Source organism: Tilletiopsis washingtonensis, assembly GCF_003144115.1.
Source record: "Tilletiopsis washingtonensis strain MCA 4186 unplaced genomic scaffold FA09scaffold_13, whole genome shotgun sequence".
Taxonomy (NCBI): domain Eukaryota; kingdom Fungi; phylum Basidiomycota; class Exobasidiomycetes; order Entylomatales; genus Tilletiopsis; species Tilletiopsis washingtonensis.
Window position 1 is genome coordinate 384,031 of NW_020312010.1, and position 26,998 is coordinate 411,028.

Consider the following 26,998-nt stretch of genomic DNA (forward strand, 5'->3'; position numbering starts at 1 on the left):
CCGCGCTAGCTTCTGATCGGTGTGGGACATTGCTGATGTCGTGAGCTCGTAGGACAGCACAGCGCCCCGCTGCGAGCTCGGACGGCCTCCGCACGGGCCGCGCGCTGTTCAGGGGCGCGCGCGGCGCCGCCTCATCATCATCTCACTCGACCTCCGTCCTCGGTCGCTCTCTTCCGTCCCTCAGCACTCCATCATGTCGCTCGCGCACAACATCTCCCCGGTCGAAACTCGGGCTGCCACCTCGTCGAGCAGCGCTTCAACGGTCCCGGCGCCCTTGGTGGCCTCGCTCGAATACTTCGGCTTTCGCCCGTCGGACGCATCGATCGCGCCAGCGGGGACTGGGTCCCCTGTCTTGGCGATGCCGAGCGAATCAGTCACGCCGTCTGCGTCCATCGTATCATCACGCGAAGGCGTGCGCCGCACCCACGACGAGACGATGCCTGGCGCTGATGCCACCGTCGAGAGACACAGTACGTTGGCCTGGTGCGATGGACGTTGCCCAACTGCCTCTGACGTCGAAACTGCTGCAGATCAGGATGTGTCGACGGAGTCTGGCACGATGGGCATTGAAGCGTCCGCGGCCGCATCGCGGGTCGACGAAGTGCAAGTGCCGAGCCTGGTCGACGGCGACGCAACCGCATCGCCTGTTGACCCGCCTCTCGGCTATGACAACGAGCGTGGAGCATTCACCAGCAAGCTGATGTGGACATGGTCCGCTGCCGAGTGCCGAACGCTCAGACCGCCCGCGACGAACGCGTCGAGCGGAGGCGAGGCCTGGTGTCGCGAGGCCATCTTCCGAGTCGTTCTCACGCACAAGCTCGTGCTGGAACATCGGCGCACGTTCAGCCCTGGAGAGCCGATGCATCTGTCCAAAGTAAGGCACAGCCAGTCGGGCTCACTGTGGAGTGGGCAATCCGCTGACCCCAGCCTTGCACAGGTCTTCTGCAAGGCGCTCTCGAGGGCCGAGAACGTGAGAAGTAGCAGTGAACTGTGTAAGCGCTCAGCCTTGTCGATGCTCTGACGGTGGCTGACAGAGCGCCGTCATAGACGCCGTGGTGCTCATGTCGTGGAGCACGATGGGCTCTTTGCTGGCCGAGCACCGAGGAGAGGCGGCCGCAGCTGATGAGGCTCGCAAGTACGGCAGCAGACTCAAGGCACGAGTCGAGAGAAACCTCGCCAAGGCTCGAGCCGTATGTGGCAATAGCAAGTGTCCTGTCGCCGGCGCACGCAGGAAGCAGTATGAGGCGTTCGAGGCTCTGCGCAAGGCCATCGAAGACGCAGCGTTGGCGGATGCGGCTCGGAAAGAGCGTCTTCGCTTGGCTCGGCAGGCGTGTGAGGTGTGCAAGCGTGCCGGTGCTGACCACCCGTGGCGCTCGCATGCGCCTGCGAGCAAGCGTGCTCGCCGTGCGTGAATGGGCGCCTCCACGCGTCCGCAGTCAGCGCGACCGTGTATCATCAGCCTGTAGCTTTCCCGACCCGCTTCGTAATTCTCGAGCGTGATTGACGACCGCCCATCTGCCGCGTTCACTCGCCTACAACAGACGACAGAGGTGTGTCATTTTGAGCGATGCTCACGAGAACATGTGGGGGGATGGGGGAAAGGCCGAGGCGCGAGTGAAGGGGACCGAAGACGACGTGACAAAAGAAGGCGCAGAAGACGCTTTACAGCTTCTTGGCCTTTGCCGAGCGGGCAAGGTGCGCCGAGTGCTCGACGAAGGGCGTCGGCGGCGGGGCAATGTCCTTCCACAGGTTGGGCGTGATGATGGCGTACGTCTTGGCGAGGGCGGCGTACGTGGCGCCGATGAAGTTGCCCGTGGTGCACGTCTGGCCGCTGGCCTGCGTGTAGGCGTCCTCGACACCGGCGAGCTGCAGCATGCGCTTCGAGGCCGGCGCAGCGACGATGCCCGTGCCGCGCGGCGCCGGGATGATGCGGCACATGACCGAGGCGCACTTGCCGCTGACCTTCATGGGGATCGTGTGCGGCTCACCAAGGGCGTTGCCCCAGTAGCCGCGGCGCACGGGAATGACGTTGAGCTTGGCGATGTTGATGGCCGAGCGGATGGCGGTGGCCACCTCCTTGGCGCACTTGACGCCGAGGCCGACGTGGCCGTCGGAGTCGCCGACGGCCACGAAGGCCTTGAAGCGCGTGCGCTGGCCGGCGCGCGTCTGCTTCTGCACGGGCATGATCTTCATCACCTCGTCCTTGAGCGCCGGCAGCAGCAGGTCCACCACCTGGAACTCCTTGATCGGCAGCGAGAAGAGGTAGATCTCCTCGATGCTCTTGATCTTGCCGTCCTTGACGAGGCGGCCGACGGAGGTGACGGGCACTGCAGCGGGTGTCAGCGGCTGCGCAGCACATCGACAGCGATGCGGCATTGCCCATCGGCAACAGATGCTTCGCGCCTTTCGAACGTGCGGCACGGCGGCCATGGAGAGCAGCAGGCGCAGCATGTCTTTGCACACCTTCGCAGCCACCCCGCGCGCGGCCTTGCACGCTCCGCCTGGCAGCACCGCTACCCTGGTCCGCCGCCATGGCCGCGCTACTCGCTGGTGCCGTCGCTGATGCCTGCCGCGCTTCCCATGCCTGCGCTGCCTGCCTGCCTCGCCCTGCCGTGCCCTGTCCTTTGCCCTTGCTCTGCGCGCGTCGCTGCCTCTCGCGCTACTCACCCCACTCCTCCTTCTCGTCGCCACGGCGGCCGCCGCGGCGCGGGCCACGGCGGCCACGTCCGCCACGGTCACGTCCGAATCCGCCGCGTCCGCGAGGAGCTGCGTCAGCCATGGTGTGTGTGTGTGAGAGGGGGTCTTGAGGGAAGTAGGGTGAGGGAGCGAGAGGCAGAGGAGCGCGCGCTGTCTGCGCTGCCGGGCCGCCGCGAAGCTCGTTCGTGTGCAGCCGCTCGAGGCAGTCGCACGCGCGCACGTGACGCCTTCCGCCCCGCCCGCGGCCCGGCGCCGCCCGCGCTGGAGGGGGCAGCTGCGGCAGCGGGCCAGGCGCGTTTCCCACGCCGCCTGCGCCGCGCTCCCACGCTCGCGGACTCCTCCTCTCCCCTCGATCTGTCGCTCGCTCGCTACCTCCCTCTTGACCCGTGCCCTGCTCACCTCAACTGTGCAGCATAAATCGCGATCTGGGCCGAGGTGCTCTGTGCCTCACAATGCATTGCCCCTCACACTCTCGCGCACAGCCACGCATCGACGCGTGGCCACACCTTCGCACGCCGCCCAGTCCATCATACGATGCATTGCCCCAGTCACAGCACATACAGGCGCGCCTCGAGGCCCTGCAGCACGTGCATGCTCCTCTCGCTGCCGACCGCCAGTGCAGGCTGCATCTCCTCCGTCAGGCCCGCCTTGGTCAGGTCCACCTCGACCTCTTCAAAGCCCAGGCTGGCCACATACACGGCGCGCTTCTCGCCCAGCGTGCGCGCGTACACCACCACGTCTTGCGCGCCCAGCGTCGGCGCGAGCAGCAGCTCGAAGATGCCGTACACGAGCACGTCGTGTGCCCTGCGCAGCGCCAGTGCGGCGCGCCAAAAGGCCAGCACCGAGTCTGCGTCCTGTTCTTGATCCTCGACGTTGCAGACGACGTTGTCTGGGTTCACGCGCATCCACGGCTTGCCGCTCGAGAAGCCTGCAGAGGCAGAGCCGTTGAAGGGCATGGGCGAGCGAGAGTTGTCCCGTGCTTTCCGCCGGATGCTGCGGTCATACCCGGTCAGCGACGAGGGCCTGCGAGCTGTGTGACGATCGACTCACGCAGCCATCACATCACTCATGTCCGGCTCCGCATCGCCCGCCGCCTGCCGCGCCTGCAGCGTCTCGTGGTAGAACTTCTGCGACACGCTAGAGGGTGAAGCGATGCTGCATGAGCGCTGGTCCGGATGCAGCCCCTGCCACTCACAGATCGGGATAGTCCTCGATGCCCCAGTCGTGCGGCAGGTTGATCATGCCCAGCTCCTGCGCAGCTCCACATCAGCCTGCGCCGTGCTGCACACTCCTTGCCCGCTCACCTCTCCCTGATACACGAACAGCGTGCCGCACTGGCTCGCCTGATGCAGCGCCAGCAGCTTTGCGGCGCGCCAGCGATGCTGCGGCGCCTCTGCGCGCAGAAAGTTGGGCACCGCACGCGGCAGGTCGTGGTTGCTCATGAAGCTCGACTGCCAGCTGCCGCGCGGCAGCAGCTCCGTCTGCCAGCGCGCCAGCACGGCGCGCATCTCGCCGTGCCGCAGCGGCGCGACGGGCGCGAGCGAGAAGCCGCCGTAGAGGTCGACGTGCTCGGTGCTGTGCCGAAGGAGGGCCTCAGCGAGAGCAGAGGGCTGGTGGCACGGAGGCTCTGACGCACGAGAAGACCATCTGCAGCTCCTTGTCCTCGCGCGTCTCCCACTCGGTATACGCAACCGACTGCTCGGGCGTCGTGCCGGCCGCCTCGCCGACCGTCATGACGTCCGGCCCGAGCGCCTCTCTATACAGCTCCTTGAGGTACGCATGGATGCGCGGCCCATGGCTGAAGAGCTCGAAGGCGGGCTGGTAGCGCTGCTCCGGCTGCGTGACTGGCGCATCGGGCAGGTCAAGGGCGGCATTGGAGAGGTCTTGCGGCTTGGAGATGAAGTTGATAGCGTCCAGACGCCAGCCATCAACGCCGCGAGCGTGCCAGCGGCGCACCATGGCGTAGATTTCTTGCCTTAGCGCCGCGCAGTCCCAGTTCAGGTCGGGCTGTCTAGCGTAGCGCAGAGCAGTTGCTCGTCAGCCAGCTGGCGGCAGATCAAGAAGCTGGCACTCACTGAGGCGAGAACAGATGCAAGTAGTACTGCTCTCGCGTCGCATCCCACGTCCACGCCGAGCCGCCCCAGATCGAAGCCCACTGGCAGAGCCAATGACATCAGCACATGATTCGGGACTTAATGCCTCGGCCAGCCTCTTCTCACGTTATTAGGCTCGACACGCTGTCCGTCTGCAGAGCGCTTGGCGTCGCGCCAGATGTACCAGTCTGCGCGAGCGCCCCGGCGCTGGCGCGAGTCCTGGAACCAGGTGTGCTGCCGGGTGGGACAAGCAGTGAGCGGCAGAGCGGATGTGCGAAGTCGGGCAGCGAGCGCATCTTGCCTTGTCCGATGTGTGGTTGACGACTGCAGCGCTGTCCGGTGAGCCAAGGAGGTGCTAGGTAAGGCAGCGTGCAGACGCACCTAGGTCCATCATCATCTTCATGCCGCGCTTGTGCAGCTGAGACGACGGCCCGTCAGCCGAGCGCTTCGGCGTAGCAAGAGTGATGGAAAGCGACGCGCCTCACCCCGTCGATGAGCAGCTGATTCGTCTGCATGTTGCCGAACTTGGGATCGATGGCCTCGTAGTCCGAGACGTCATACCCATTGTCAACTGCCTCACACGGCCCGTCAGCTTCTCCCTCGTCAACACATGCTTTGGCGCACGCACCGCCAGGCGAGGCCAGATGCGGGCAGAGCCACACGACGTCGGCGCCGAGGCGCTCGATGTAGTCGAGCTTGGAGAGGATGCCTGCCAGATCGCCGATGCCGTCACCGTCAGAGTCGCAGAAGGACTGAGGGTAGATCTGGTACACGACGGCCGCCTTCCACGACGCGGGCGTCTGTGCGGGCAGCAGTTGCGAGGTGGACATGGCTTGTGCTTGATGGATGTGGGGAGAGAGGGGGCGCATGGCAGAGAGGAGCAGATTATGTAGCGCTCATGCTGCGGGGAGAGCACGCACACGCGTGGGGCTCCACGTTGCAGGCATGACAGCAGCGCGGGCGCTGCTCGGTGCTGCCTCGCGCGCCGCTCTGTCGCCCGGCTTGTCACGCGTGGGAGCGAAGGGCAAGCATCTTGCTCTCGCTCGCTCAACGCACGCGGCTGCACGGGCACGCTCACCCCGCACTCGTGCCGTCACACACACCGCACCGCTCACGCATCTGTTACATTCTACTCAAGGTACGGGCGCAGCTGTATCGGCAGCGGCGGGATCAGCTTCTGTAGCGCTCGCTTTGCACGGGCCGCGCAGACGCCTCACCTTCTCCAGGCGCTCCGTCGCCTGCGCAATCTCGTCGGCGCCCTTGCAGAAGCTCCAGCGCAGGTAGTTCTCATACAGGCCCGCGTGCTCGTCCGAGACGAAGGCCGTGGCCGGAATGCTGAGTGGTGGTGGCGACGACAGAGACGCAATGCATCAGTCAGTCTGGCTACGAGAGCGGCCCGTCCAGGCATGCCACGCCTGCAACTCACGTCACGACGTTGCACGTCTTTGCGACGAACCAGGCCATGTGGAAGTCGCGCGGCCGCCGCTTGATCTCCTCTGGCAGCTCAAAGTCCTCCGGGATGCGCAGCCGCGCAAAGTCGGCGAGGACGAAGTACGAGCCGTGCGGCTGTGTGTACTTGATGCCCAGGTTGTCCAGCATGCCTGTGAGCAGCGCGCGCCGCTCGGCATACTCGGCGATCTGCGTGGGGAAGAAGTTCTGCGACGAGGCTTGCTCCAGACCGATGGCGGCTAGACGGCCGTCAGCGTAGGCGTACAGGGACTGCGAGGGCAGAGAAAGGGGACGCACCAGCCTCAGAGGCGGCCGAGTTGCAGGTGAACACGATGCGCGTGTGCGCCACCAGCGCCGGCTTGATGAGATGCGGCGGGCCCACGAGCCATCCAATGCGCCAGCCGGTGCACGCGAACTTGATGGCCCAAGATTGGTCAGCGTTGTGACGAGCAATGCAGCGACGTGCAGAATCCACGACTCACAGACTTGCCCGCACTTCCCACAGCTGCAGGAGACCAAGCCGCATCAGCGCAGCTATCCATCTGACTCGACAAGCTCTGCTTCCCAACTCACTCAGCGTGCGCTCCCACATGCCCTCAAACGCCGCAATGCGGATGTGCTCGTGGCCGTCGTACGTCAAGCAGTCATAGACCTCGTCTGAGATAACCAGCACGTCATGCTTGATCGCAAGAGCGGCGATGCGGCTGAGTTCATCGCGCGAGAAAACCTTGCCGATCGGGTTGCTTCAGAGCTCGCCGTCAGCCACACATGCGGCGAAGCGCCGCAAGAGAAGGTCCTGCGTCTCACTGAGGCGTGTTGAGGATCATGGCCTTGACCTTGCCACTGCCAAATGCCTTCTCGAGGGCATCCCAGTCCACACTCCACTCGTCGGCGCCGGCAATGCGCGAAGAGGCGTCGGCCGGCGGCTGCAGCGGCACAAAGACGGGCTTGCCGCCGAGGTACGTCACTTCGCAGATGTACTCTGCGACGGGAGACGGGCGTGAGCCTTGGGCAAGAGGAGGCAGTCGCGAGTGGGAATGAACGCACGATCAAAGTACGGCTCAAACATGAGTACCTCGTCACTGAGCCGCGCCAGGATTGTGAGTGCACATGTCACACAGCGGCACGCCTGTCGACGTCAGCTCACCCCGGCTCCAAGAATGCCGTCATGGCCGCGTAGATGCCGCCATTGGCGCCCGCCGTGACCTGCACCTCCGTCTCGATGTCCAGCTTCTCGGCGCCTTCTCTCAGCTTTGGCGCGCCGAGGTCGCTCGGCACGTCTTTGGCGCCTGGCGCAGGCTTGTGTACGCTGGGGCCCAGATACTCGGCCAGCGCGGCACGCAGCCGCGGCCGGCCTTTGGCGTGCGAGTAGTGGTGCGTGTCCACACGCTCGCCAGACGCGGAGAGGAGCGCGTCGCGCACGAAGGGCGGCGGTGCCCAGGACATGAAGCTGTGCGCAGACTGGCATCAGCGTAGGCGCGTATCGGCGACGATCAATCTGCTTGTACTAGCTCCTCGCGTGCGCATGGCAGCGCCAGCCGATAACAGGGAGCAGCGAGTTGCACCGGCAGCCAGCTGCCACCTCTGCGCCGCCGCAGCAGCAGCGCCAGCACATGCTTGTCTGGGCTGAACATCTGACGGAGCCTGCCGCGCAGCCGCTGTACGCCGTCGTCCCTGCTACTCTTGTCTTCAGCCCGCGCGCCTGCAACTCACCCCTGCCCGAGGTTCGTGGCGCCCGGAAAGACGAGGGGCGAGAAAAGGGACCAGACGTCTGGCTATATCGAGAGCGCGTCAGTGTGGCGTGCCCGATGTAAATATGCGCTTCTGCACCGAGAGGCAGCAAGGCAGGACAGGAGAGCACGCACGCCGCGCTGGTATTCGTCGCGGATGCGCGAGCTGACGGCGGTGAGGCGCGTCTGGGGCGCCGCCGCAGCGGCGGTGTCGGCGGCGGAGGCCATGCTGCGCGGTGCAGGAGTGCGGGCGAGGCGAGCGGGAGAGGAGCGCGAGAGGAGACGCGGAGCAGGCAGACGACGCAGCAGGGACATGGGCATGGCGTGGTGCGGAGGCAGGCGGGCGAGCGCGAGGGCCAGCGCGGGTGGAGCGTGCGCAGGATGAGGTGCTTCGTTCCCACGCGCTCTCGTGCGGCTGACCCACCGCCTGCCAATGCCGCGGCTCTGCACGAGATAGTCCGGCAAGCAAGCGAGCCGCTGCACCGGCTCGTGCTGGCCCGAGAGGCGCGCGTGGCGGATGCGGGGCTGCGGCTGTGGAGCTCTCACGCCTGCTGCCTGCCTCGCAGCCTGCCTCACACCACCACCATCCCACAAGCCACTCACACACACGCAAGCGCCATGTCGGACGAGTACAAGGACCCCGTCGTGCTGCGCCACGTGCCCTCGACGGCCATCTTCCGCGACGACATCTTCAAGGTGCGCCGCCAGCGTGCCCTGGCACTCCACCGCGGCCCCGCTGCTCACTCCACACACACGCCAGGGCAAGGTGCTCTTCTGCACCGGCGGCGGCTCGGGCATCTGCTTCGGCATGGTGCGTGCCATAATGGCGCACGGCGCACACGCCGCCATCGTGGGGCGCAACGCCGAGCGTCTGCAGAAGGCGGCCGCCGAGCTGCAGCAGAGCGGCGCGCACGGCGCACGCTGCATCGCCACGCCGGCGGATGTGCGCAAGGAGGAGGCGCTGCGAGAGGCAGTGCGCAAGGTCAGTCTGGCGCGCCAGAGGTGCATGAGCGGAGAGAGGATGGAGAGGGCCTCGCGCAGGCGGCGCAGAGCACGGCTGGCACCATGCCGTGGCCGAGGACAGGATCTAGCCTCTCTCTGCCGTCGCGGCTCCTCCCCATGTCTTCCAGTCGCTGGCTGCTCACCTTGCCTGTGCCTGTCATCGCAGACGGTCGAGACCTTTGGGCGCATCGACTTTGTCATCTGCGGCGCCGCCGGCAACTTCCTGGCGCCGCTCGAGGGCCTCTCCTCCAACGCCTTCAACACGGTGCAGCAGATCGACCTCATGGGCACCTACAACACCATGAAGGTGATATGCCGACGGGAGCCAGACCGTGCTGGCGAGCCTTCGCTGACGCACATGTGGCCTCTTGCATTCAGGCGACGCTGGATGAGCTGAAGAAGACGCATGGCGCCGTCAGTCTCGCGCGGGACCCGTCCCTGCTCTCCCTGTTCTGCTTGCTAACTCTGAGCGCGCCGGCCCTCAACCTCGCCCGTAGTACATCCACATCACCGCCACGCTGCACCACACTGGCATTCCCTGGCAGGCGCCTGCGAGCGCCGCAAAGGCGGCCATCGAGTCGTTGAGCCAGGGCATTGCGGTGCGTTGTTCGCGACAGAGGGCAAAGGGTGTTCGCAAGACGGGGAGCACTGGACTAAAATTGAACCCTCTGCGCACAGGTCGAGATGGGCCCACATGGCGTGCGCAGCAACTGCATTGCGCCGGGCATCATCAAGGGCACGGAAGGCGCGGAGCGGCTGACGCCAAAGGTGGGTGCGCCCGCTGTCGCGCAGAAGCGCATGCCAGTGGGCTGAGAGCTTCGGGCATCACCACTGCAGGGCGCAGAGGACTACATCAGCGCCTCGATCCCCATGGGCCGGCCGGGCGACGTCGACGACATTGCCAATGCCGGCGTGTATCTCTTCTCTGATGCCGCTGTGAGTATGTGCTGCCATGCGCTTGCGTTGGCCGCCCAAGCCTTGCAGGCTGACACTTGTCTCGCCCTGGGCACAATGCAGTCATACATCACCGGCACGCGCCTCATCGTCGACGGCGGCGCACTGCACGGCAAGAGTGCCTGGCTGTGAGTCCTGGCGGGAGCTGCGACGCAGCGCCGTCTTGCTTCGGCAGCAGCTGACGCTCGCGCTGCGCCGCCAATCAGGCCCTACCCCGACTCGTCGCTCAACCAGAAGGAGGTGGCGTCCGTGGTGCTCGGCTCCAAGCTGTAGCTGCTGTGGCGTGTGCGTGTTGCAAATGCCATCAGAGTGCCGCGTGGCCCTCTTGTCGCGCTGCTCCGGCCGCTTGTCGCCTGTTCTGTGCGAGCGTACGCTGGCTGTGCACAGCGAGAGGGTCGTGAGCGCAGCGTGCTGAGACGAGTGTGGCCCTCTACTTGAGTGGCCCGCTTGCTGGCTGCGGCTGCGGCGGAGGTCGCGACGCGGCGCGCGTGGAGCGCGTAAAGAGGCGCGCGTGGCCGTGGCCGTGCGCCGCCGCGGCCGCGAGAGAGCAACACCTTTGCTGGCGCAGCGCAGCGCCCCCTTGCCTCCCACCTCCACTCTCCTCGCCAGCATGTCCTACATCCCCCGCGCCGCAGCGCGCGAGGCCGATCCCGACCCCGACGAGCTCGAGCTGCTGAGCTACGACGAAGAGAGCGCCAAGGATGTCATTCTCTTCCTCATCGACGCCGGCGCGCGCATGCACGACACGCTCGTGCCCGCGGCGGCGGCCGAGCAGACGGGCATGCGCATCAAGCGCGAGGGCGAGGCGCAGGGCGCACAGGTCAGCTTGCTGCACCGCGCGCTCGAGGGAGCGGTCAGCTTGATGCGCCAGAAGCTCGTCGCCAGCCCGCGCGACCTCGTCGGCGTCATGCTGTACAACACGGTGAGTGCCTGGACAGCGACGCTGTGGGGTGAACGGCGCCGCTGCACACGCTTGCTTGCTCTGGCCATGAGAGAGGCAGTGCCACGCCCTGATGTCTCTCTCGCCTCGGTGTCAGCCCCTCCACTGCTCCCGCTGATGCCCGCATACCCCCGCAGCAAGAGACGAACATGGCGCAGATCGGCAAGACGAGCATGTACGAGCACACGTACATGCTCGAGCCCATCGGCATGATCGACATTGCCAACCTTGCAGGCATCATCGACGATCTGGACCGTGCGTCGGCGTGGCGAGCTGCAAGCCGTGCGTGGCGCGCCGCCTTGGCTTACCTTCTCCCCGCCGCGGCTACGCAGTCTCGCGCGACGACCCGACGCACTTGCGCACGCGCTTTGAGCCACTCGACTCGGAGATGCGCATCCACCATGCATGGAGCAATGCGCTTAATGCCATCAAGCAGACGTGAGTCGTCGCCCCCCCCCCCCTTCTCGAGGCCCCTCAGAGGCTGACTCTTCACCCAGCGGCAAGACGGGCAGCAAGCGCATCTTCTTCGTCACACACACCGACGACCCGTACGCGGGCAAGGCCAACGTGGCGGGCGTAAGGCGACACCTGGAGGAGCGCGTGGCGCAGTATGCGGCGCGCGGCATTGAGTTTGAGCCGTTCTTGCTCGAGACGGACGAGCGGGCGTTTGACGTGTCGCGCTTCTGGGGCGTGAGTTGCGAGCAGCCAGCCGACAGCCCCCGAGACTGACAGTGCTCGCATCCCAGCCCATCTTCGCAGCAGCGCACGCAGATGGCTTTGCTTCGGCGTCGTCGCGCGCCTCGACGCCCGCCGACGGCTCCTTCAATGGCGCGCGGCCCTTGCGCATCGACGAGCTCGACGCACACGTGGCACAGCGACACACGCCTAAGCGCGTCAACTTCCGCGGGCCCCTCAAGTTTGGCAAAGGCTGCACGATTGGCGTCAAGGGGTATGTTCCATATCGAGGCCGTGCACGGCGTCGCACCTTTGCTTATGTGGGACGGGGATAGATACGGCCTCGTCAAGAAGGCGGAGAAGGGCAACCCGACCAAGGTCATTCCCGACACGGCGGCGGCAGAGGCCGATGGCGGACCGACGTCGTACCTCGAGGTCGACACGCGCACCGAGCAGATCTGCGTGGTGCGTCAGGGCCAGGCCGGAGCTCATTGCAGCGCATGTCGCTGACACGTCTCTTAGGACACGGGCAAGCCGTTGGGCCCCAACGACGTGGAGCAGGCCTTCTTCTTCGGCAGCGATGCGTCGCTGCGCTCCAAGGTCAAGTTTGGGCGCGAGGAGATTGCGCGTCTCAAGTCGTTTGGGCAGAAGCCTGGCATCGAGGTGCTGGGCTTCAAGCCCAACGCCCTTGCGGTGCGCGACAACATCAAGACGGCCTACTTTCTCTACCCCTTCGACGACATCTGGAAGAACTCGCGTCGCTGCTTTGCCGCGCTCATCGCCTCGATGCTGAAGCGCCACGTGATGGGCATTGCCATCTTCATGCGCGTGCAGGGCAACCAGCCCGTCTTTTGCGCGCTGCTGCCGCAGGCCGAAGAGCGCGAGCGCGGCATTCCGGCGGGCATGCACCTCATTCCCCTGCCGTACGCAGACGACATTCGCGAGGCGCCAGCAAAGCACGCGGCGCAGCTCGAGGCGAACAGCAAGCAGGTCGAGGCGGCCAAGCTCATCGTAAAGGCGTATGCAAAGACGGGAGAGTTTCGGCCGGAAGACTTTCCGAATCCGGCGCTGGCGCACCACTACGAGGTGCTCATCAACACGGCGCTCGGCAAGCCGCTGGGCGCAGAGGAGCTGGTGGATCGCACGCTGCCGAACTATGCGGGCATCCAGAAGGTGCGCGTGTGCAAGAGAGAGAGAGAGAGAGCGGAACGCAGCTGTCCTGACGCATTTCCTTCTTCCAGCGCGTCGGACCACGCATCGCCCAATGGAGCGACTTCATCGCCGGCGACGAGCGCCTTCTCCTTTCTGGCGGCGGCGCTGGCAAGAGTGGCGGCGGCGCATCGTTTGGCACGAAAGACGCCGCTGCGCTGCTGGAGCGCCACTCGCGCGCCGAGGTGAGCAAGCTGAAGGTCGACGAGCTCAAGGCTGCGCTGGAGTACTACCGCCTGAGCAAGACGGGCAAGAAGGCCGAGCTGGTGGAACGGCTGGAGGACCATCTGGACGGCTTGGAGAAGAAGATGAAGAAGGGCTGAGGCGCGGCCTCCCGAGATCCCCCCGAACACTGAACACTGAGCATTGAGCATCGAGCTACCCCACACACTTGTACTTCTACCCGCAATCGAACATGACGCAGCATATCTCCTGGAGCGGCACTGCGTCGCCGAGTCAGACGGAGGCCAAAGAAAGCGGTGCTGCCGGTGCGGCGCCTCGGTGTGCGCGAGCTGCTGCCCGCCGCCTCGAGCGCAGGGCGCACCACGTCTTGCCCTGCCGTGCGTGAGACCGCAGCGGCGGCCCCACGCTGCGGCAGCAGAAGTGTAGAGTCAAACGAACCCTATATTCTGCATCCATCTGTCCGCTCTCACTCTCCCTCGTCGGAGGGCGCTGCCAGCTGAGGCGTGTTGGGGGCAGGCGGACGGCTGGCGGCGCCGCGATGGGCGCATCGCTCGGCCGAGAGGCGCGTGGCCGGCCGCCGCGGCGCGAGGCTTTCTTCGCGGAGGCGCCCTTCTCGCCGTGCGTGCCAAGCCGCGAGCTTGCCTCACAACCACCACCATCCTCCGCCGCGAAACGCTTCGCCTCAATGCCCATGTCAATCGCCTCTTCGCGCATTCGCGCATCACGACGACAGTGAAGCGCCTAGCAGTGCCCGCGCGCCGGCGAGAGTCTGTGCGCTCCTCCGTGTCCGTCGTCAGCGCCGTGCGTGAGTGTCTACTCCTTGTGCGCGCGACACCCTGCGCCTGCCGTCCCATCTTCCCGTCTTGCCCTCTCCGTGAGCCCCCATCCACCCCTCCTCTCCCCCCTTTCCGGCCCCATCGAAGCCCATCCACCTGGCACTCTCCCTATCCAAACGGCGCCTAAGAAACGCCGGGGGATCGCAGTGCTCATAGGCGGCATGGGTCAAACTGGGAGCCAACAAGAATAGAAGTGGGATATAGGTCGCGAGTGCGTGACGACGTCGGCCAGACGTACGAGCATCACCCAATCCCTCCACACCTTTCTCTACTCGCGCTTCTCCTTTGTCAATGAAGGTCGCGAATGAGATGTGATCACGCGACGCAAGGCCCCTGCAGAGTGTATTCGTGACTTTAGCATGACGAGCATGGAAGAGATGGCAGAAGGAAGATGTACAGAAGGGGGAGAAGAGAGTGGAGTTGAGAAGCGATCGGGGCGACCAAGCGAGACCTGAGAGAGACGAAACGAGAGCCTTGAGGCGAGAACGAGAGACGAGAGAACGAGAGAGGGTACTTGTCCGAGCCATCCGGGTCGAGCCAAAAAGCTTCTCGTCTCAAGCCAAGTCTACATCATCAGGCACAGTCGCAGTTGCAATCAGCGCCGGAACAGCAGCCGCAGCCCATGCAGCAGCCGCCCTCGCCGCACGCGCGCTCGTCCGTGTACGCCGGCGGGGGGTGGGACTTACCACAGCATCTGGTTTTGTACGCGCCGCGGTGAGGGAGAGAGAGAGGGAGCAAGGGAGAGGGAGAGGGCGCTGCGTCAGCTTGCCGCCACAATGAGGATCGATGCGGCTCGGGACGCCCGGCGTGCGCGAAGCCGGCAGCTCGAAGAACGGAGGGACACTCGCACTGAGACGCAGAGACCGGCACAACTCACAGATCGTCGCAGGCACAGCAGAGACACATGCCGGCGCAGCACGCGAGGCAGGGCGCACAGGCGCCGCCTCTGCTGCCTGTGAGTGGAAGCCAAGCCGGTGAGAGGAAGAAGGGGGTCAGTGCCTGAGAGGGCTTGATGGACCATGCCTGAACGCGGGGACGAAGCATCCTCGAGCGCGCGTGCGATCGTGCTTTCGGCCTGGCGTTTCGAAGCGAGGCCTGGCTTTGCTTTGTACTTGCTTGTGCCCGTACGAGGAGACCTCAAGGCGACTACCGGGCTCGTTGCACCTGTCTCCTGCCTGTGCCTGCTGCGCTCTCTGTGCTCCGTGGCCCCATCTACCTCTCCGACCGCCCTCAAGCGGCCAGCATGCGCCCTGACATCGCCGCCATCGCGTCTTGACGTCTCTTCGAGTTTTCCCTCCATGCTCCATCTGCTCTCGCTCGCACACACTCCTGGCACGCACCTTTCTGCTGCTGCACGACCATCGGCTGCTGCTGCGGGTAGCCCTGCTGCGGATAGCCGTAGCCGCCGCCGGGCTGCTGCATGCCGCCGCCGTAGCCGCCGCCGCCCATGCCCATGGCAGGCCCGCCGGGGCCGTAGCCCTGCTGCGGCGGGTAGTAGCCGCCCTGCTGCGGCATGCCGTACGGCTGCTGGCCGCCGCCTTAGGAAGAGGCAAGAAGGGAATGTCAGTGCCGGCACCTGCGAAGGAGAGGTGAGAAGGAGAGCGCACCGTAGTACTGCTGGGCTGCCATGTCTGTGCTTGATGCGAGGCCGGGGGTGGATGTGGACGAGAGGCGGAGAGAAAGAGAGGCACTGGCCTGGCTCGCTGTTGTGGATGCTGGACGCTGGATGGACGGATGTGGCAGTCAAGTGCGGAGAAGCGACATCTGCTGTGCTGCTGGCTGAGCAGGAGAGAGGCGCGTCGACGGGGGACAAGGCGGTGCGTGCGCCCAGCACAGCCGCGTCACGGCGAGGTCTTGGCGCTCCAGATCGCCGGCGGTGCGCGTGGTGGGAGCGCCAGCCACATCGTCGTCGTCGCCCACAGCCTCAGCTGAAAGGACGGGCTGCTTTGCTGCAACGCTGAGAGACGACAACTCTTCAACCTCAGACGGTCAAGAGCATCCGTCTGCTCTGAGGCGAAGCAGCGGACGTCCGCGTTTGAGGGAACAGCGGTACGCCCAGGGCAGCGAGATATGAGCTCCGCCGAGCCGTGCGCTGCCCGGCAGATCGGCTCAAGCCGCTGCTGCCGCTGGGCGAGAGGAGGCCCTCCTCAAGGCCATGAGGGGTGTCTTTTGAGCACGCACATCTCAATTTCTGGGAGCATTCTTATTGTCACAGGCAGCTGAGAATAGACGTAGGTGACGCTCCCACCTAGGTGACGCTCCCACCTAGGTGACGCTCCCACCTAGGTGACGCTCCCGTCCCAACAGAGAGGCACCGGACCCCGATGGCGGCCGCTGCGCGCGCGGCGTGTTCTATCGAAGAACGTCTCCCGCGCCCCCGTTCTGACGCGCTGCTGCCTTTGTCTGCCACTCCTCTTTCGAGAGAGGAGAGCTTCACCGCGCCTCCTGCGAGGACGTCTTGGGCAAGAGGTCCGGCGTGAAGACTGCACAGGAGATGAGGGTCTGCTGCGGTCGAAGAGCACCTGTGCAGCGACGAAGGCGGCACAGCATCGGCGTCAGGGGCAGGTAGCGCAACGGACGGGCGGCGGGCGCGCCTGTGCCTCGCCTGCGCGGCCGACCGCTCGCCGTCGCAGCGCCGCAGCACAGAGCTCGGCGGTGGCCAGGCTGGCGTGGGTCTCAGCACCTCGTGTGCACGCTCAGGCCTCGCCAGCTGGGCGCTGATCGACACGCGAGAACGAGGCGCGGCTGAGCATGATGAAGCGGCGGTCCCGGCGCCATCTCGTGAGGGAGCGTGGCGCGGCTCGGCGTCGGCGTGTTGCTTGTGCTGCCGCTGCCCGCCTGCCTGTGCCTGCTGCCCGCTCGTTCGGCGAAGGTGCGCGTTGTGCGTTCTGGCGCAGCGCGGAGCGGCTGCATCTCGCAGAGGGGCGCCGTGCCGCTTGAAGTTGGCTGCGCTGCTGCCGTCGCGCGCCGCCGCTGCCGCGCGCGCCTCGCAGGCAAACAGCGCCTGTCTCGCGGTAGCTGCGCTGCTGCCTGCTGCTCCTCCATCGCACCCGCCGGCTCTGCTCCATCTCCCTCTCCCCTCTTTCCACCCTTACCTCTCGTCTCGCGCGTGGCTGCGGAACGCTGGCTCTCTCTTCGCCGACGCGCCTGCACCTCTCCTCTCGCCGCTGCCGCACGTCACACTCCTCACCCCTCACGAGTCACGACCTCCCTCCCTCCCGCCCATCCCGCTCCGCACCAAGTGCGACGAGCCACCCGCCGCCCGCATAGACCGCTCTCTGCATCTCTTCGCCGCATCCGCACATCCTTCCTCGCCGGCGTCTCGGCCCAGCAGGCACCATGCGTGCCTCGTCGTCGCTCGCGCGCGCCGCCGTGCTGCTCTCGGCAGCCAGCGTCGTCGCCGCAGCCGACTTCCCTTACATCGACTTTGAGGGACTCGGGCAGGTGGCCATCTCGGGCAGCTTCCAGGGCGTGCAGGTGTGGAACCAAAACGTGTCGACGCTGAGCAGCACGGGCGCGTTCAGCGCCGATGCTGGCTCGCTCCTTACGCTTGCGCCCAGCGGCCAGCTGGCCAAGGTGGGCGCGACGGGCGAGGGCGGGGCGATCCGCGCCATCTGCCAGCGCAGCGACGGCGTCAACGGCACCGTCTTCGTCGGCGGCACGTTTGAGACGATCAACGGCAGCGCCGTGAGCAACATTGCCGCGTACGACCCGGCGTCGCGCTCCTGGAGCGACCTGGCCGGCGGCCTCGACGGCGCCGTCGAGGCGCTGTACTGCGACGAGGAGCACGGCACGCTCATCGCCGGCGGCTCCTTTGTGCGGCCGCGCTCGCCGCCGGCCGAGGAGGCGGAGCGCTTCCTCGGCGGCGTGGCCAGCTGGTCGTACGCTGCAGGCAGCTGGAGTCCCGTCGTGTTCGGCGGCGTCAACGGCACCGTCGACACGATCACGGCCGGCTCCAACTCGTCCAACATCCGCCTGCTCGGCGCCTTTGAGATGCAGTTCTCCTCGGCCGCCGGCACGAACATGTCCACCTCGGGCACCAACACGTCGGCGTCGAGCCTCACAATTGCCATGGCGCCGCTGCCGCTGGGGCAGAGCGAGTTCCAGGGCGGGCCCGTGTCGTCGAACCGCGACTATGCCAACCCAGCGCAGATCCTCTGTCCGCGCGGCGACGACGGCCCCAACAACACGTTCCTCTTTGCCGACAATGCGCCGGGCCGCCTGACGCTGCGCACCTTCCGCAGCCTCTCTGCGCGCGCGCTGCGCCTCGCAAACACCTTCGTCGACGGCCGCGGCACGCGCACGTTTAGCGTCGTCTCGATTCCCGACAACCAGGTGCTGACGATGGTGTACGTCGATCCCGCGACGCAGCAGAACGTGACGTGCAGCGACGCGTGCACGCTGGCGCACGACGCAAACATTCCGTACCAGGACTTTGTCTTTGCCGACCTGCCCGAGAGCGGCGCGCAGTCGGGCGTGCGCGAGCTGACGGGCATCCAGCTGACCGTGTCGGAGTGGTACGGCGCCGGCGCGGGCCTGCACAGTCTCTCGCTCCTCTCCGAGGGCGCCTTTGCCTACGCCTACGGCGGCTACAACCGCGGCCGCTGCAGCTCTGAGCAGCCGGGCGTCAACTCGACCGACTCGACGACGACGAGCGAGGGCGGCTGGTACCAGACCAACACGGTCATCGGCGGCGCCTCGGCGCCCGTGCTGGCGTACCAGGACAGCTACAGCAACCTCGCGCAGGCCGCCTCGTCGGTCAGTCTGCGCTGGGACGTCGATGCACACTACAATGGCAACTACTCGGCCTACCTCTACGTGCCCGGCTGCACGGCCGCGGGCCAGTGCGGCCAGCGCACCGACGTCCTCGTCACCACCATCGCCCAGGCCAACGTCGCCGGCAGCGAGATCCGCGTCAGCCAGGCCGTCGAGGACGACACGCGCGTGCTCGTCTACTCCGGCCCCGTCGACCGCACCTCGGACACCTTCAAGCCTAGCATCACGCTCAGCATCCCGCAGGACGCGGCAGCGCCGACGCGCGGCGACAACTTCATCGTCGTGGCGGACAAGGTGTCGCTGTACCTGCGCTCCAGTCCCGATCTCTTCCAGATGGTGCAGGCGCGCGGCTTTGGCATGCTCGAGTACAACGTGTTCGATGTGGCGGGCATGCCGCTCGAGAACGGCACGCAGGTGCTGTCCAACAACTCCCTCAACGCCTTCTCCAACTTTGGCTCCACGCTCGTCGCCAACGGCGTGAACCGCACGCAGGGCCACACGCTCAGCAGCGCCGCGAGCCTGCTGGCCACGACGTTTGTCGGCGGCAACTTCAGCAGCCGCACGACGGACATCGCACAGGAGGGCTTTGCCAATCTCGTCAGCTTCGCCGACGCCAGCGGCGGCTCCAACTACACGCGCCTGGCCGGCGGCGGCCTCAACGGACCCGTGTCGAGCCTCGTGGCCATCGACGAGCGTCTCTTTGTCGGCGGCAACTTCAGCGCCACGGCCGACGGCTCGACGCTACTGAGCAATTTGGCAGAGTACGACGTGCGCGCCAACACGTGGAAGCCAATCAGCGGCGCGCCGGACGGTGCCGTTCTGACGCTCGCCGCCTTCCGCAACTCGTCGCTCCTCGTCACGGGCGCGTTTGAGTCGCGCAACAATGGCGCAGACAGCGCGGCGGGCTATGCGGTGTGGGACACGACGTCCGACGCGTGGGTGCCGCAGGATGGCCTGCTGATCGGCAGCATCGACTCGGTCAGCGCGCCCAACTCGGCCGACGGCCTGACGTACATGGCGGGCGCCGTCTCCGGCCTGAGCACGTCGAGCGCGTCGGGCGCCGCACGGCTCAATGCGCCAGAGGAGGAGGGCGGTGCACCGACCATCGAGGCGCTCAACTACTCCTTCCGGCGGCAGGACCAGGCAGCATCAGCTATGCCCGCGGCACCCGAGGGCCTGCTGGCGCTGCGTGCCTCGGCGCGCCGGCTGGCAGGGCGCGTCATCTCGGGCGAGGAGGAGCAGTCGCGCCGCCGCGTGCACTCCAGCCGTGCGCTCATCTCGAGCGGCAGTCTCTCGGGCCGCTCCAGCGGCGGTCTGACGCGCTGGCTCTCTTCTGCGCTCCTCTCGCGCAGCGACGAGCAGGCTGTCGGTGCGCGCACCAGCCTGACGCGCCGCGCCGACGCCATGGAGCCGCCGAGCCTGGCGAGCAACGGCGACGAGGATGTGCTGGCGTCGGCCTTCTGGCAGCGCGGCGACGACGACTTTGTCTTTGTCGTCGGCGGCAACTTCACCACGAGCGAGGGCATCGTGAATCTCGGCTGGTACGACTACAAGACGAGCCAGCTTAACCGCTTCCCGCAACTGCCTGCCTCGTCGAACCTCACCGTCATCCGTGCCCTCTACGTCGACGGCAACCAGCTCTACGCGGGCGGCGATGGCGGCCTGCAGATGTTTGACTTTGGCTCGATGGCCTGGCTCTCGGACGCCGCGACACTGAGCGTGGAGGGCGGCGCCACGGTGCTGAGTGTCTCGGACATTGACCACCGGCCCGACTCGTCGACGATGATCGTGGCAGGCACGTTTGACAACGCCGGCAGCCTGCCGTGCGCCAACATCTGTGCCTGGGACACGCAGACGCGCCGCTGGAGCCAGCTGGGCGCCGGCGTGCGCGACGGCCAGATCTCGGCCATTGACTTTGGCGGCGTGAGTGCGGCAGCGGAGTGACGATGTGATCGTGTGCTGACCCTTCTTGTGCAGAGCAAGGCGGGCACCGTCGTCGTCGCCGGCTCGATGACGATCAACGGCGCAGAGGCCTCGCTGGCCACGTACGACCTTGAGCGGCAGGTGTGGACGGCGCTCGGCTCCGTCGGCTCGGGCGATGGGCAGGTGCCTGGTCCAGCGACGGCGCTTTCCGTCGACGACCTCAACCTGAACTCGATCTTTGTCGGCGGACGCACCACAGACGGCCAGCAGCCGTACCTGGCAAAGTGGAACGGCCAGAGCTTCCTTACGCTGGCGCCCGACGAGCTGCTCTCCGAGACGGGCATCGCGCAGCTCTCGTTCGTCGGCATCACGCGCGCCCACCCCTCTAACGACGTGCTCGAGAACAACCGGCTGCTGGTCGTCTCGGGCGCGCTCAACATGCGCGACTTTGGCAACGTCTCGACGGCGCTCTACGACGGCAACTCCTGGACGCCCTTCCTCATTGCCACGGCGTACGGCGGCGGCCTCGGCGCCATCCGTGCCTTTACGCGCTCGACCGAGGTGCTCTCCTTCCCCAACCTGCGCCACCTGGCCGTGGGCATCGTGATTCTCATCTCGATTGCCATTGGCCTCGGCATCGTCTTCCTCCTCGTGCTCCTCGGCCTGCTCTGGGCGCTGCTGCGGCGCAAGGACCGCCGCGGCGTCGAGGTGCCCATCTCGCCCTCCGACGACACCCTCGGCCACGCCGGCGAGAAGAAGCAGCCGGCAGAGCTGCTCGCGACGCTCAATGCGGCGACGGAGGGCGCCATGGGCGGCGGCGCCGGCCACGAGCGCGGCAGCGTCGACAATGCGCAGATGGCCGGCGTCGGTGCGGGCGCCGCCGGTGCGGGCGCCGCGGGCTTTGGCGCTGCCGCTGCCGCGGCCGCCAGCACGAGCCACGGGCATGCCGAGTCGTCGGCGCACCACGGCGGCGGCGGCACGACGCTCGACCACAGCGACCCCAGCACGGCGTACCACTCCGAACGCACGGGCCAGACGCAGTACTACAGCGGCGACGACGGCGGCGCAGGCGGCGCAGGCGCAGGCGCGGCGGCGGTGGGCATGGCGTATGGCGGCATGGACGACGAGGAGCGCGAGGGCATCGAGGCACATGCGCGCTACTCGTTTGAGGCTACACACCCGTCCGAAGTGTCGATGCGCGCAGGCGATGTGAGTGGCATGCAGCAGTCCCGAGGCGTGTGCGCGCAGCTGACCCGTCTACGCTCCAGACCATCTTCGTGCTCGACGACGGCGACGAGTCGTGGTGGCTCATTGCCCGGTTAGACGGCCAGACGGGCGTCGTGCCGGCCACGTACGTGCTGTAAAGAGCGCCGCGATCCGTGCGCCCACGCCTCCTCTCGCTCGATCTATTCTCCCTCTTGGCCCAGCAGGCCGCCACACTCTTTTCGCACTCTTTACCTTGCCTTGCCCTACACACTAAACCCACCGCCCCTCGGCACACTTGTCCCCAGTCGTCTCTTCTACGCGCGCGTGATGCTGCCTCATGTGCGCACCGCCGCTTCTTCCTTCTGCTCTCGCGCGCACCCTTTCTTCTGCGCTGCATCACCCCACCCCTCGATACCACACAGATGGCGGTGAACCCCGCTGTCCGCCTGAAAGTACCGTTTTGCAAGCTCGGCGCAGAGAGATCAGACTGCGCGCTGCGCATGTGTAATCGTCTGGCGTTGCCCACGACAGTGTTGTACAGAGGCGGCCGAGAGGCAGGCACGGCCGCGCTCATGGCGCAAGGTAGACGTACTCGAAGCTGTGGGCGGGACAGGACGGCATCAGCACGGCGACACGAGGCGTCGCGCAGCCCGACGCACCGGAAGGACTGCTTCCGCCTTTGCGACCACGACGTCTCAAAGTCAAAGTAGATGCTGCAAGCGGGGCACACACGCCGATCAGCACAGCTCGGCCATGCAGCCACACACGCGCGCGGGGCAAACTCACTAGGACCCCTCCTCGTACTCGGCCGTGACGCTGACGGGCTGCGAGTAGCGCTGGAACCAGGTGCCGAAGCGCATCGACTGCGGACGAGAGAGAGAGGTGAGCTGCTGCGGCTCCACATCGGCAGGCACGCGCCACTCACGAAGCGCCAGGACTGCCGCTTCAGCTCGTTGGCGGCGAGATACCTGGTGCGAGCGTCAGCATGCATTTCCCAGCACACAGCACACAGCACGCAGCATCACACTCACCGGTGGTAGTCGCGCTGCGAGTAGTAGAAGATCTGTGCGTGGCCAGGCGTCAACACCGCGCCATTGCCTCACCCGCGCAAGCGGACAGCTCTCTCTCACGTAGAACAGCGTGTCCTCCTCGAGCTTCGAGTACAGTGCCGGATTGTCAAAGATGTTGAGCGGCGTCTGCGGGTACCACGCTGGACTCGGCCATGGGTTCTGTGCGCGGTAGTAGCGCGGCCTGGACAGCAGCGAAACCAGGCGGGCGTCAGCTTGGGCCGCCAGAGGCGTGCGCCCAGAATACGCACGCATCGCTGTCCTGCGGCTCCGGCACGCCGAGCGCACTCGACTCGAGCGACTCGTGCACCTGCGTCAAGTCGTTGGTGCGGTTCATCGCTGGCAGAGCGGCACATGCCATCAGCCAGCCAGTCCTGTGCTCAGCAACCTGCGCACGCAAACTCACACTTGTGCTTGGCACTCTCGAAGCTCGAGACGAGGTCCGCCAGACTGCTCGGCAGGCGCGCCTCGGTGCCCTGCTGCCGCTGCGCCGCGGCGCGCTGGCTGCTCGTGCCTGCGCCGCCGCCCAGCGGCTGCACGACGCCTGCGGCCGCCGAGCTGGCCGCCAGCTGAGCCGGCTGGAACTCAGAGGCAGCCTGCGAGCCCTCGGCACCGGCCTTGCCTGCTGCCGACGCAGAGGCAGACGCAGCAGCGGCGGCCGCGGCACCTTCCGGCACGCTGCTGCCGCTGCTCTTGCCGTCGAGCGGCGCGCCTGGTGCGGCATCGACGCTGCCTGGCAATGCGGAGGCATGCGCCGCGGCCGGAGAGTCCTGCGACGAGCCGTTGAGCTGCAATGACTGTGCGCCTAGCCCTGGCGGCGCAGGCGTGGGTGATGGCGGCATGTCCGACGTCGAGGCCGGCGAGTCCTTGGCGACGCCTTCGCTGGCAGAAGGCGCAGAGACGCTCTGTGCGTGTGACGGAGACGGCGAGGCGGTAACCATGGGCGCGTCGGAGCTGGCGAGGACAGATGATGGTGGCGGCGACGGTTGTGATGGCGCCTCGGACATCTGTGCGGCAGACACGACGGGCGACGAGGCCGAGGCACTGGCTGCCGGCGCGCTCGTCGAGCTCGGCGACACGGCAGCTGCGGCTGCGGCGGCGTAGCGGATCGGCGGCAGCGCCGCCTGGCTCGGCGCGCGTGGCGGCGACGCAACGGCGGCCGCAGACAGCGCAGACGGCGACGCAGTGACGGCGCTCGCCTTGCTGGGCGTGCCCTGTGCCGCGCGCGGCTCCTTGCTCGACGACGCCACGTCGGACGCCTTGCGTGCTGGCGTCGACTTCTTGGCCGCCTCTTCCGGCTCCTTCTTCTTCGGCGCCGCCTTCTCGACCTTGGGCGTCGGCGGCGGCGGCGGTGTTGGCTCTGCGCCGAAGCTTAGCGCCCGCTGCACAGAAGTGCTCGCCGCTGCTGGCTCACCTTCTGCGACAGACGCGCCGTCGTGACTGCTCTGCACGTCGTCGTTGTCCCGCAGCCCCAGCGCCTCCTCCTCCTCCTCGAGGTTGAAGTCGTCGTAGATGCCCTCATCTTCCTCAAAGTCCTCGTCCTGCCAGCCGGCGCGTCTCAGCATTGCTGCTGCTGCGCCAGGCGCTGCACGCCTTCGCTGCTGCAACTCACCGCGTTGGACTCGACAAAGTAGGCAATGTCATCCTTGATGCCCGCCACTGCGTCCGTCTCGAGCTGCCCGTTCTCCAGCAGGCGCAGCAGCACCTCGAGCTTCTGCACGTGCCACTCGCGCCGCTCGTTGAGGCGCTCCAGCTCGCCTATCCGCTCGTTGGCGCCCGAGTTGCCCTTCTTCTTCTTGCCGCCGCCGGCCAGCGTCTCGAGCTCGGCCTCGGCGCCCTCGACCTGGTGCGAGAGCTCGTCGACGGACGCCGAGAGCCAGTTGCTCAGGTCCGCCTTGGCGCGCTCCGCCGGATCCATCTTGGCGGCGGCGATGAGGCCCTCCTTGCTGAAGGCCTTGGTCTTCATCTCCTTTTCACACGCCTTGAAGCGCTCCATTTGCTGCAGCGCAGGCGTGAGCACGAGCGTGAACACTGCCAGGCGCGAGCACAAGCAGCGGCAAGAGGCCACCATGTGCTGGACCTGCCACGCAGCCACTGCCAAGCTGCTTGTAGAGGCGAGCGCAGCAGCCCAGCGCCCAGCTGCACCTCGCTGCCGCACTCAGCTCAGCCACCGCCGCCCCGAACACACCCCCGCATGCGCTGCCCCGGCGCTCTCCCGCCGCGCTACCACACATGCTGCGCACACGCCTGCGCGCCACGCCGCGGCATGTGCGGCGCACACGCCGCACCACACGCACCGTCTCGATGAGCTTGCGGTTGTCCATGAGCGGCTTCTTGTCCTTGATGTCGTTGCTCTGCAGCCACGTCTTGATCTGGTCGCGCAGGCGCTGCAGCTTCTTGATCTGCGTCTTGAGCTCCGCCTCCATCTTCTCCTTCTGCGTCTGGTTCGTCGACGCCTGCATTTTGTCGTACAGCTCCTCGAAGCCGGCGACGCCCTCGGCGACCTTCTTGAGCGTGCGCTCGATCTCGGCTGCGGCAGGGGTGAGTGAGTGAGCGGGCAAGGGCTGCGGCAAGGGGGCAGGCCACGCACTGGCGAGCTTGCGGGCCGCCATGCTGGGCTAGGCGGGCACGGGGCGGCGAGGCGGCAGAGTGGAGCACGCGCGCAGGGATGCGGCGGCAGCGGCGACGCGGGCGCCCGGGCGCAGCAGCTGCGGCGGGTGCGGCAGCGGCGACGAGCGTGAGGCGCAGGCAGGTGCGGTGCGGTGCGGCGCGCCTGGCGTGTGAGGGGTGCGAGGGCCGCGGCTGGGTGGTGATGGAGCGGCCTGTCAAGGCGGAGTCGGCGTGGGACTTGGCCCCGTCCACGCTGGGCTGGCTGGAGCGCAGCCACGTGGGGCGCGCTGCTCGGTCCTGGCCTCGTCTGCCTGTGCCAGCCGGCAGCCAGCCTAGCGCCAGGACCAGGCGCGTGCGACTCCGCGCATCGTCGCCCTTGTTGCATTCTTCGAGCCTTGTGCTCCACCTTCCCATCCCAACCACCTCCCCGCTCCCTCCTCGGCCATGTCGCGCGCCCGCTCCTCGCTGCCCACGCTCATGCGCGCCCTCGCCCTGCGCGACGCCCCCACGGCCGCCGCCGCTGGCCCGTCGTGCGCACGGCGCGCCCTCTCGGCGTCGGCAAAGGCACCCGCCGCGGCCGACCCGCTCGCGCCCACGCAGACGCAGCGTGAGTGCCAGCGCACGCAGTCGGCGCAGCAGACGAGCGGCTGGGCTGGAGACGCTTGCGTGAGGCGACAAGGCGTCGCTGGGGCGCGGTGCGACAGCAGTGCGGCGCGCGAGGGCAGCGGCAGAGGGCTGCTGGGCGCCGTGAGCAGGAGCAGGTGTGGCCCGCGCTGCTGCTGCGCGCGTGGGCGGAGTGCTGCTCGGCGCCCACATCACGCTGCGCGGACGACGAGGAGGAGGTATGGCCTGCGCTGCACGGATGACGAGGAGCAGGTATGGCCTGCGCTGCACGGATGACGAGGAGCAGGTATGGCCTGCGCTGCAGCTGCGCCTCCCCCAGGCCGGCGTCTGTGCAGCAGCGTCCGCTCCTCTTTGCCCGTGTCTCGCACCTTGGCCTGCCATCTGACGCCTTGCCCGCTGCAGCATACCCCTTCTCCTCCAGCGCCATCGTGCGGCAAGTCGGCCTCATCGCGCCCGACGGCATCACGCCCGCGCCCACCGTCAAGTCGCCCCTGCGCGGCACCATGGCGCGCCTCACGGCCGAGCTGCGCACGCAGTACGACAGCACCGGGCGCATCTCGCAGATGTTCTCGCGGCGCTCCGCCGCGCGCATTCCGCCGGGCAGCGTGCTCATCGTCGAGACGTGGACGTCGGCGGCGCGCACGGGCTTCAGCACCTTTTCCGGCGTGCTCGTCGCCGTGCGGCGGCGCGGCGTGGCGAGTGCCTTTGTGCTGCGCACCCTCGTGCAGAAGCTCGGCGTCGAGGTGCGCTTCGCCATGTACTCGCCGCTCCTCAAGGACATCAAGGTGCTCTCCCGCGCCGACGCGGGCAAGGACGACAAGACGGGCCGCCTGCGCCGCACGCGCCGCGCAAAGCTCTACTACCTGCGCCACGACGACCGCAAGATTGCCGGCATCTCGCGCGTCGTGGCGCAGATGCGCCAGCGCGAGGAGCGCGAGCGGCAGGAGGCGGCAAACAAGCGGGGCGGACGCAAGTAGGCGAGGGGGAAGAATGCATGAGTAGCAGAAGCGCAGCGAGTGTGTAG

At 67.1% G+C, this 26,998-nt stretch overlaps 11 protein-coding genes across 11 annotated transcripts; 5 read left to right on the forward strand and 6 right to left on the reverse strand.

Moving 5' to 3' along the window:
* Window positions 1-153: 153 nt before the first annotated feature.
* FA09DRAFT_361212 (hypothetical protein) lies at window positions 154-1,412 on the forward strand (the record flags this gene model as incomplete). Its single annotated transcript, XM_025745325.1, has 4 exons — window positions 154-470; window positions 531-874; window positions 938-992; window positions 1,048-1,412. The coding sequence occupies exons 1-4, from the start codon at window positions 194-196 to the stop codon at window positions 1,410-1,412; spliced, it is 1,041 nt and encodes a 346-aa protein (XP_025597674.1). The 5' UTR covers window positions 154-193.
* Window positions 1,413-1,573: 161 nt separating this feature from the next.
* FA09DRAFT_330559 (ribosomal protein S5) lies at window positions 1,574-2,807 on the reverse strand. The gene is made up of 2 exons (XM_025742651.1): window positions 2,668-2,807; window positions 1,574-2,327 (listed from the first exon to the last, which is right to left on the reverse strand). The coding sequence occupies exons 1-2, from the start codon at window positions 2,777-2,779 to the stop codon at window positions 1,663-1,665; spliced, it is 777 nt and encodes a 258-aa protein (XP_025597675.1). The 5' UTR covers window positions 2,780-2,807; the 3' UTR covers window positions 1,574-1,662.
* A 252-nt stretch (window positions 2,808-3,059) lies between these two features.
* FA09DRAFT_52608 (protein MalL3) lies at window positions 3,060-5,789 on the reverse strand. The gene is made up of 11 exons (XM_025745701.1): window positions 5,419-5,789; window positions 5,276-5,361; window positions 5,172-5,208; window positions 5,092-5,114; window positions 4,917-5,024; window positions 4,773-4,852; window positions 4,334-4,708; window positions 4,002-4,272; window positions 3,893-3,948; window positions 3,748-3,834; window positions 3,060-3,690 (listed from the first exon to the last, which is right to left on the reverse strand). Exons 1-11 carry the CDS (start codon window positions 5,657-5,659, stop codon window positions 3,246-3,248), a joined length of 1,809 nt encoding a protein of 602 aa, XP_025597676.1. The 5' UTR covers window positions 5,660-5,789; the 3' UTR covers window positions 3,060-3,245.
* A 130-nt stretch (window positions 5,790-5,919) lies between these two features.
* On the reverse strand, window positions 5,920-8,197 carry FA09DRAFT_339401 (PLP-dependent transferase; the record flags this gene model as incomplete). The annotated part of the gene is made up of 11 exons (XM_025744209.1): window positions 5,920-5,940; window positions 6,008-6,125; window positions 6,217-6,478; window positions 6,537-6,654; window positions 6,722-6,744; window positions 6,813-6,982; window positions 7,047-7,221; window positions 7,287-7,321; window positions 7,387-7,689; window positions 7,953-8,014; window positions 8,105-8,197. 11 exons carry the CDS (start codon window positions 8,195-8,197, stop codon window positions 5,920-5,922), a joined length of 1,380 nt encoding a protein of 459 aa, XP_025597677.1.
* Window positions 8,198-8,587: 390 nt separating this feature from the next.
* FA09DRAFT_298592 (2,4-dienoyl-CoA reductase) lies at window positions 8,588-10,198 on the forward strand (the record flags this gene model as incomplete). The annotated part of the gene is made up of 9 exons (XM_025740252.1): window positions 8,588-8,665; window positions 8,730-8,951; window positions 9,138-9,278; window positions 9,350-9,385; window positions 9,469-9,570; window positions 9,650-9,739; window positions 9,809-9,907; window positions 9,989-10,053; window positions 10,132-10,198. 9 exons carry the CDS (start codon window positions 8,588-8,590, stop codon window positions 10,196-10,198), a joined length of 900 nt encoding a protein of 299 aa, XP_025597678.1.
* An 83-nt stretch (window positions 10,199-10,281) lies between these two features.
* Window positions 10,282-13,175, forward strand: FA09DRAFT_52746 (SPOC domain-like protein). The gene is made up of 8 exons (XM_025745702.1): window positions 10,282-10,847; window positions 11,003-11,120; window positions 11,198-11,303; window positions 11,363-11,555; window positions 11,612-11,814; window positions 11,876-12,005; window positions 12,063-12,713; window positions 12,782-13,175. The coding sequence occupies exons 1-8, from the start codon at window positions 10,536-10,538 to the stop codon at window positions 13,070-13,072; spliced, it is 2,004 nt and encodes a 667-aa protein (XP_025597679.1). The 5' UTR covers window positions 10,282-10,535; the 3' UTR covers window positions 13,073-13,175.
* A 1,072-nt stretch (window positions 13,176-14,247) lies between these two features.
* FA09DRAFT_330566 (hypothetical protein) lies at window positions 14,248-15,100 on the reverse strand. Its single transcript, XM_025742652.1, has 2 exons — window positions 14,646-15,100; window positions 14,248-14,462 (listed from the first exon to the last, which is right to left on the reverse strand). The coding sequence occupies exons 1-2, from the start codon at window positions 14,810-14,812 to the stop codon at window positions 14,342-14,344; spliced, it is 288 nt and encodes a 95-aa protein (XP_025597680.1). The 5' UTR covers window positions 14,813-15,100; the 3' UTR covers window positions 14,248-14,341.
* On the reverse strand, window positions 14,999-15,397 carry FA09DRAFT_339404 (hypothetical protein; the record flags this gene model as incomplete). The annotated part of the gene is made up of 3 exons (XM_025744210.1): window positions 14,999-15,018; window positions 15,109-15,306; window positions 15,376-15,397. 3 exons carry the CDS (start codon window positions 15,395-15,397, stop codon window positions 14,999-15,001), a joined length of 240 nt encoding a protein of 79 aa, XP_025597681.1.
* Window positions 15,398-16,815: 1,418 nt separating this feature from the next.
* On the forward strand, window positions 16,816-22,148 carry FA09DRAFT_309321 (hypothetical protein). The gene is made up of 3 exons (XM_025740608.1): window positions 16,816-20,467; window positions 20,522-21,676; window positions 21,736-22,148. Exons 1-3 carry the CDS (start codon window positions 17,108-17,110, stop codon window positions 21,829-21,831), a joined length of 4,611 nt encoding a protein of 1,536 aa, XP_025597682.1. The 5' UTR covers window positions 16,816-17,107; the 3' UTR covers window positions 21,832-22,148.
* Window positions 21,949-25,365, reverse strand: FA09DRAFT_330568 (hypothetical protein). Its single transcript, XM_025742653.1, has 12 exons — window positions 25,331-25,365; window positions 25,038-25,270; window positions 24,353-24,739; window positions 24,155-24,281; window positions 23,147-24,100; window positions 22,992-23,079; window positions 22,804-22,924; window positions 22,705-22,736; window positions 22,599-22,641; window positions 22,460-22,536; window positions 22,333-22,386; window positions 21,949-22,271 (listed from the first exon to the last, which is right to left on the reverse strand). Exons 1-12 carry the CDS (start codon window positions 25,350-25,352, stop codon window positions 22,244-22,246), a joined length of 2,166 nt encoding a protein of 721 aa, XP_025597683.1. The 5' UTR covers window positions 25,353-25,365; the 3' UTR covers window positions 21,949-22,243.
* Window positions 25,366-25,786: 421 nt separating this feature from the next.
* Window positions 25,787-26,981, forward strand: FA09DRAFT_330570 (hypothetical protein). Its single transcript, XM_025742654.1, has 2 exons — window positions 25,787-25,957; window positions 26,377-26,981. Exons 1-2 carry the CDS (start codon window positions 25,795-25,797, stop codon window positions 26,949-26,951), a joined length of 738 nt encoding a protein of 245 aa, XP_025597684.1. The 5' UTR covers window positions 25,787-25,794; the 3' UTR covers window positions 26,952-26,981.
* The last annotated feature ends 17 nt before the right edge of the window (window positions 26,982-26,998 follow it).

Excerpts from the sequence above, each read along its gene's own strand:
- FA09DRAFT_309321 (XM_025740608.1), top strand. The coding sequence starts at position 17,108 with ATGCGTGCCTCGTCGTCGCTCGCGCGCGCCGCCGTGCTGCTCTCGGCA. Across the intron at positions 20,468-20,521 it reads CGGCCATTGACTTTGGCGGC|AGCAAGGCGGGCACCGTCGT; the intron begins GTGAGTGCGGCA and ends CTTCTTGTGCAG. Across the intron at positions 21,677-21,735 it reads TGTCGATGCGCGCAGGCGAT|ACCATCTTCGTGCTCGACGA; the intron begins GTGAGTGGCATG and ends TCTACGCTCCAG.
- FA09DRAFT_52608 (XM_025745701.1), bottom strand. The coding sequence starts at position 5,659 with ATGCGCCCCCTCTCTCCCCACATCCATCAAGCACAAGCCATGTCCACC. Across the intron at positions 4,853-4,916 it reads AGCGTGTCGAGCCTAATAAC|TGGGCTTCGATCTGGGGCGG; the intron begins GTGAGAAGAGGC and ends TGGCTCTGCCAG. Across the intron at positions 3,691-3,747 it reads ATGAGTGATGTGATGGCTGC|CATCCGGCGGAAAGCACGGG; the intron begins GTGAGTCGATCG and ends GTATGACCGCAG.
- FA09DRAFT_52746 (XM_025745702.1), top strand. The coding sequence starts at position 10,536 with ATGTCCTACATCCCCCGCGCCGCAGCGCGCGAGGCCGATCCCGACCCC. Across the intron at positions 10,848-11,002 it reads GCGTCATGCTGTACAACACG|CAAGAGACGAACATGGCGCA; the intron begins GTGAGTGCCTGG and ends ATACCCCCGCAG. Across the intron at positions 11,121-11,197 it reads CATCATCGACGATCTGGACC|TCTCGCGCGACGACCCGACG; the intron begins GTGCGTCGGCGT and ends GCGGCTACGCAG.
- FA09DRAFT_330570 (XM_025742654.1), top strand. The coding sequence starts at position 25,795 with ATGTCGCGCGCCCGCTCCTCGCTGCCCACGCTCATGCGCGCCCTCGCC. Across the intron at positions 25,958-26,376 it reads CGCGCCCACGCAGACGCAGC|CATACCCCTTCTCCTCCAGC; the intron begins GTGAGTGCCAGC and ends TGCCCGCTGCAG.
- FA09DRAFT_330568 (XM_025742653.1), bottom strand. The coding sequence starts at position 25,352 with ATGGCGGCCCGCAAGCTCGCCA. Across the intron at positions 22,642-22,704 it reads TCGCAGCGCGACTACCACCG|GTATCTCGCCGCCAACGAGC; the intron begins GTGAGTGTGATG and ends CGCTCGCACCAG. Across the intron at positions 22,537-22,598 it reads AGCGGCAGTCCTGGCGCTTC|TCGATGCGCTTCGGCACCTG; the intron begins GTGAGTGGCGCG and ends TCTCGTCCGCAG.
- FA09DRAFT_330566 (XM_025742652.1), bottom strand. The coding sequence starts at position 14,812 with ATGCTTCGTCCCCGCGTTCAGGCATGGTCCATCAAGCCCTCTCAGGCA. Across the intron at positions 14,463-14,645 it reads TGCTGTGCCTGCGACGATCT|ATGCTGTGGTAAGTCCCACC; the intron begins GTGAGTTGTGCC and ends GTACAAAACCAG.
- FA09DRAFT_330559 (XM_025742651.1), bottom strand. The coding sequence starts at position 2,779 with ATGGCTGACGCAGCTCCTCGCGGACGCGGCGGATTCGGACGTGACCGT. Across the intron at positions 2,328-2,667 it reads CGACGAGAAGGAGGAGTGGG|TGCCCGTCACCTCCGTCGGC; the intron begins GTGAGTAGCGCG and ends CACCCGCTGCAG.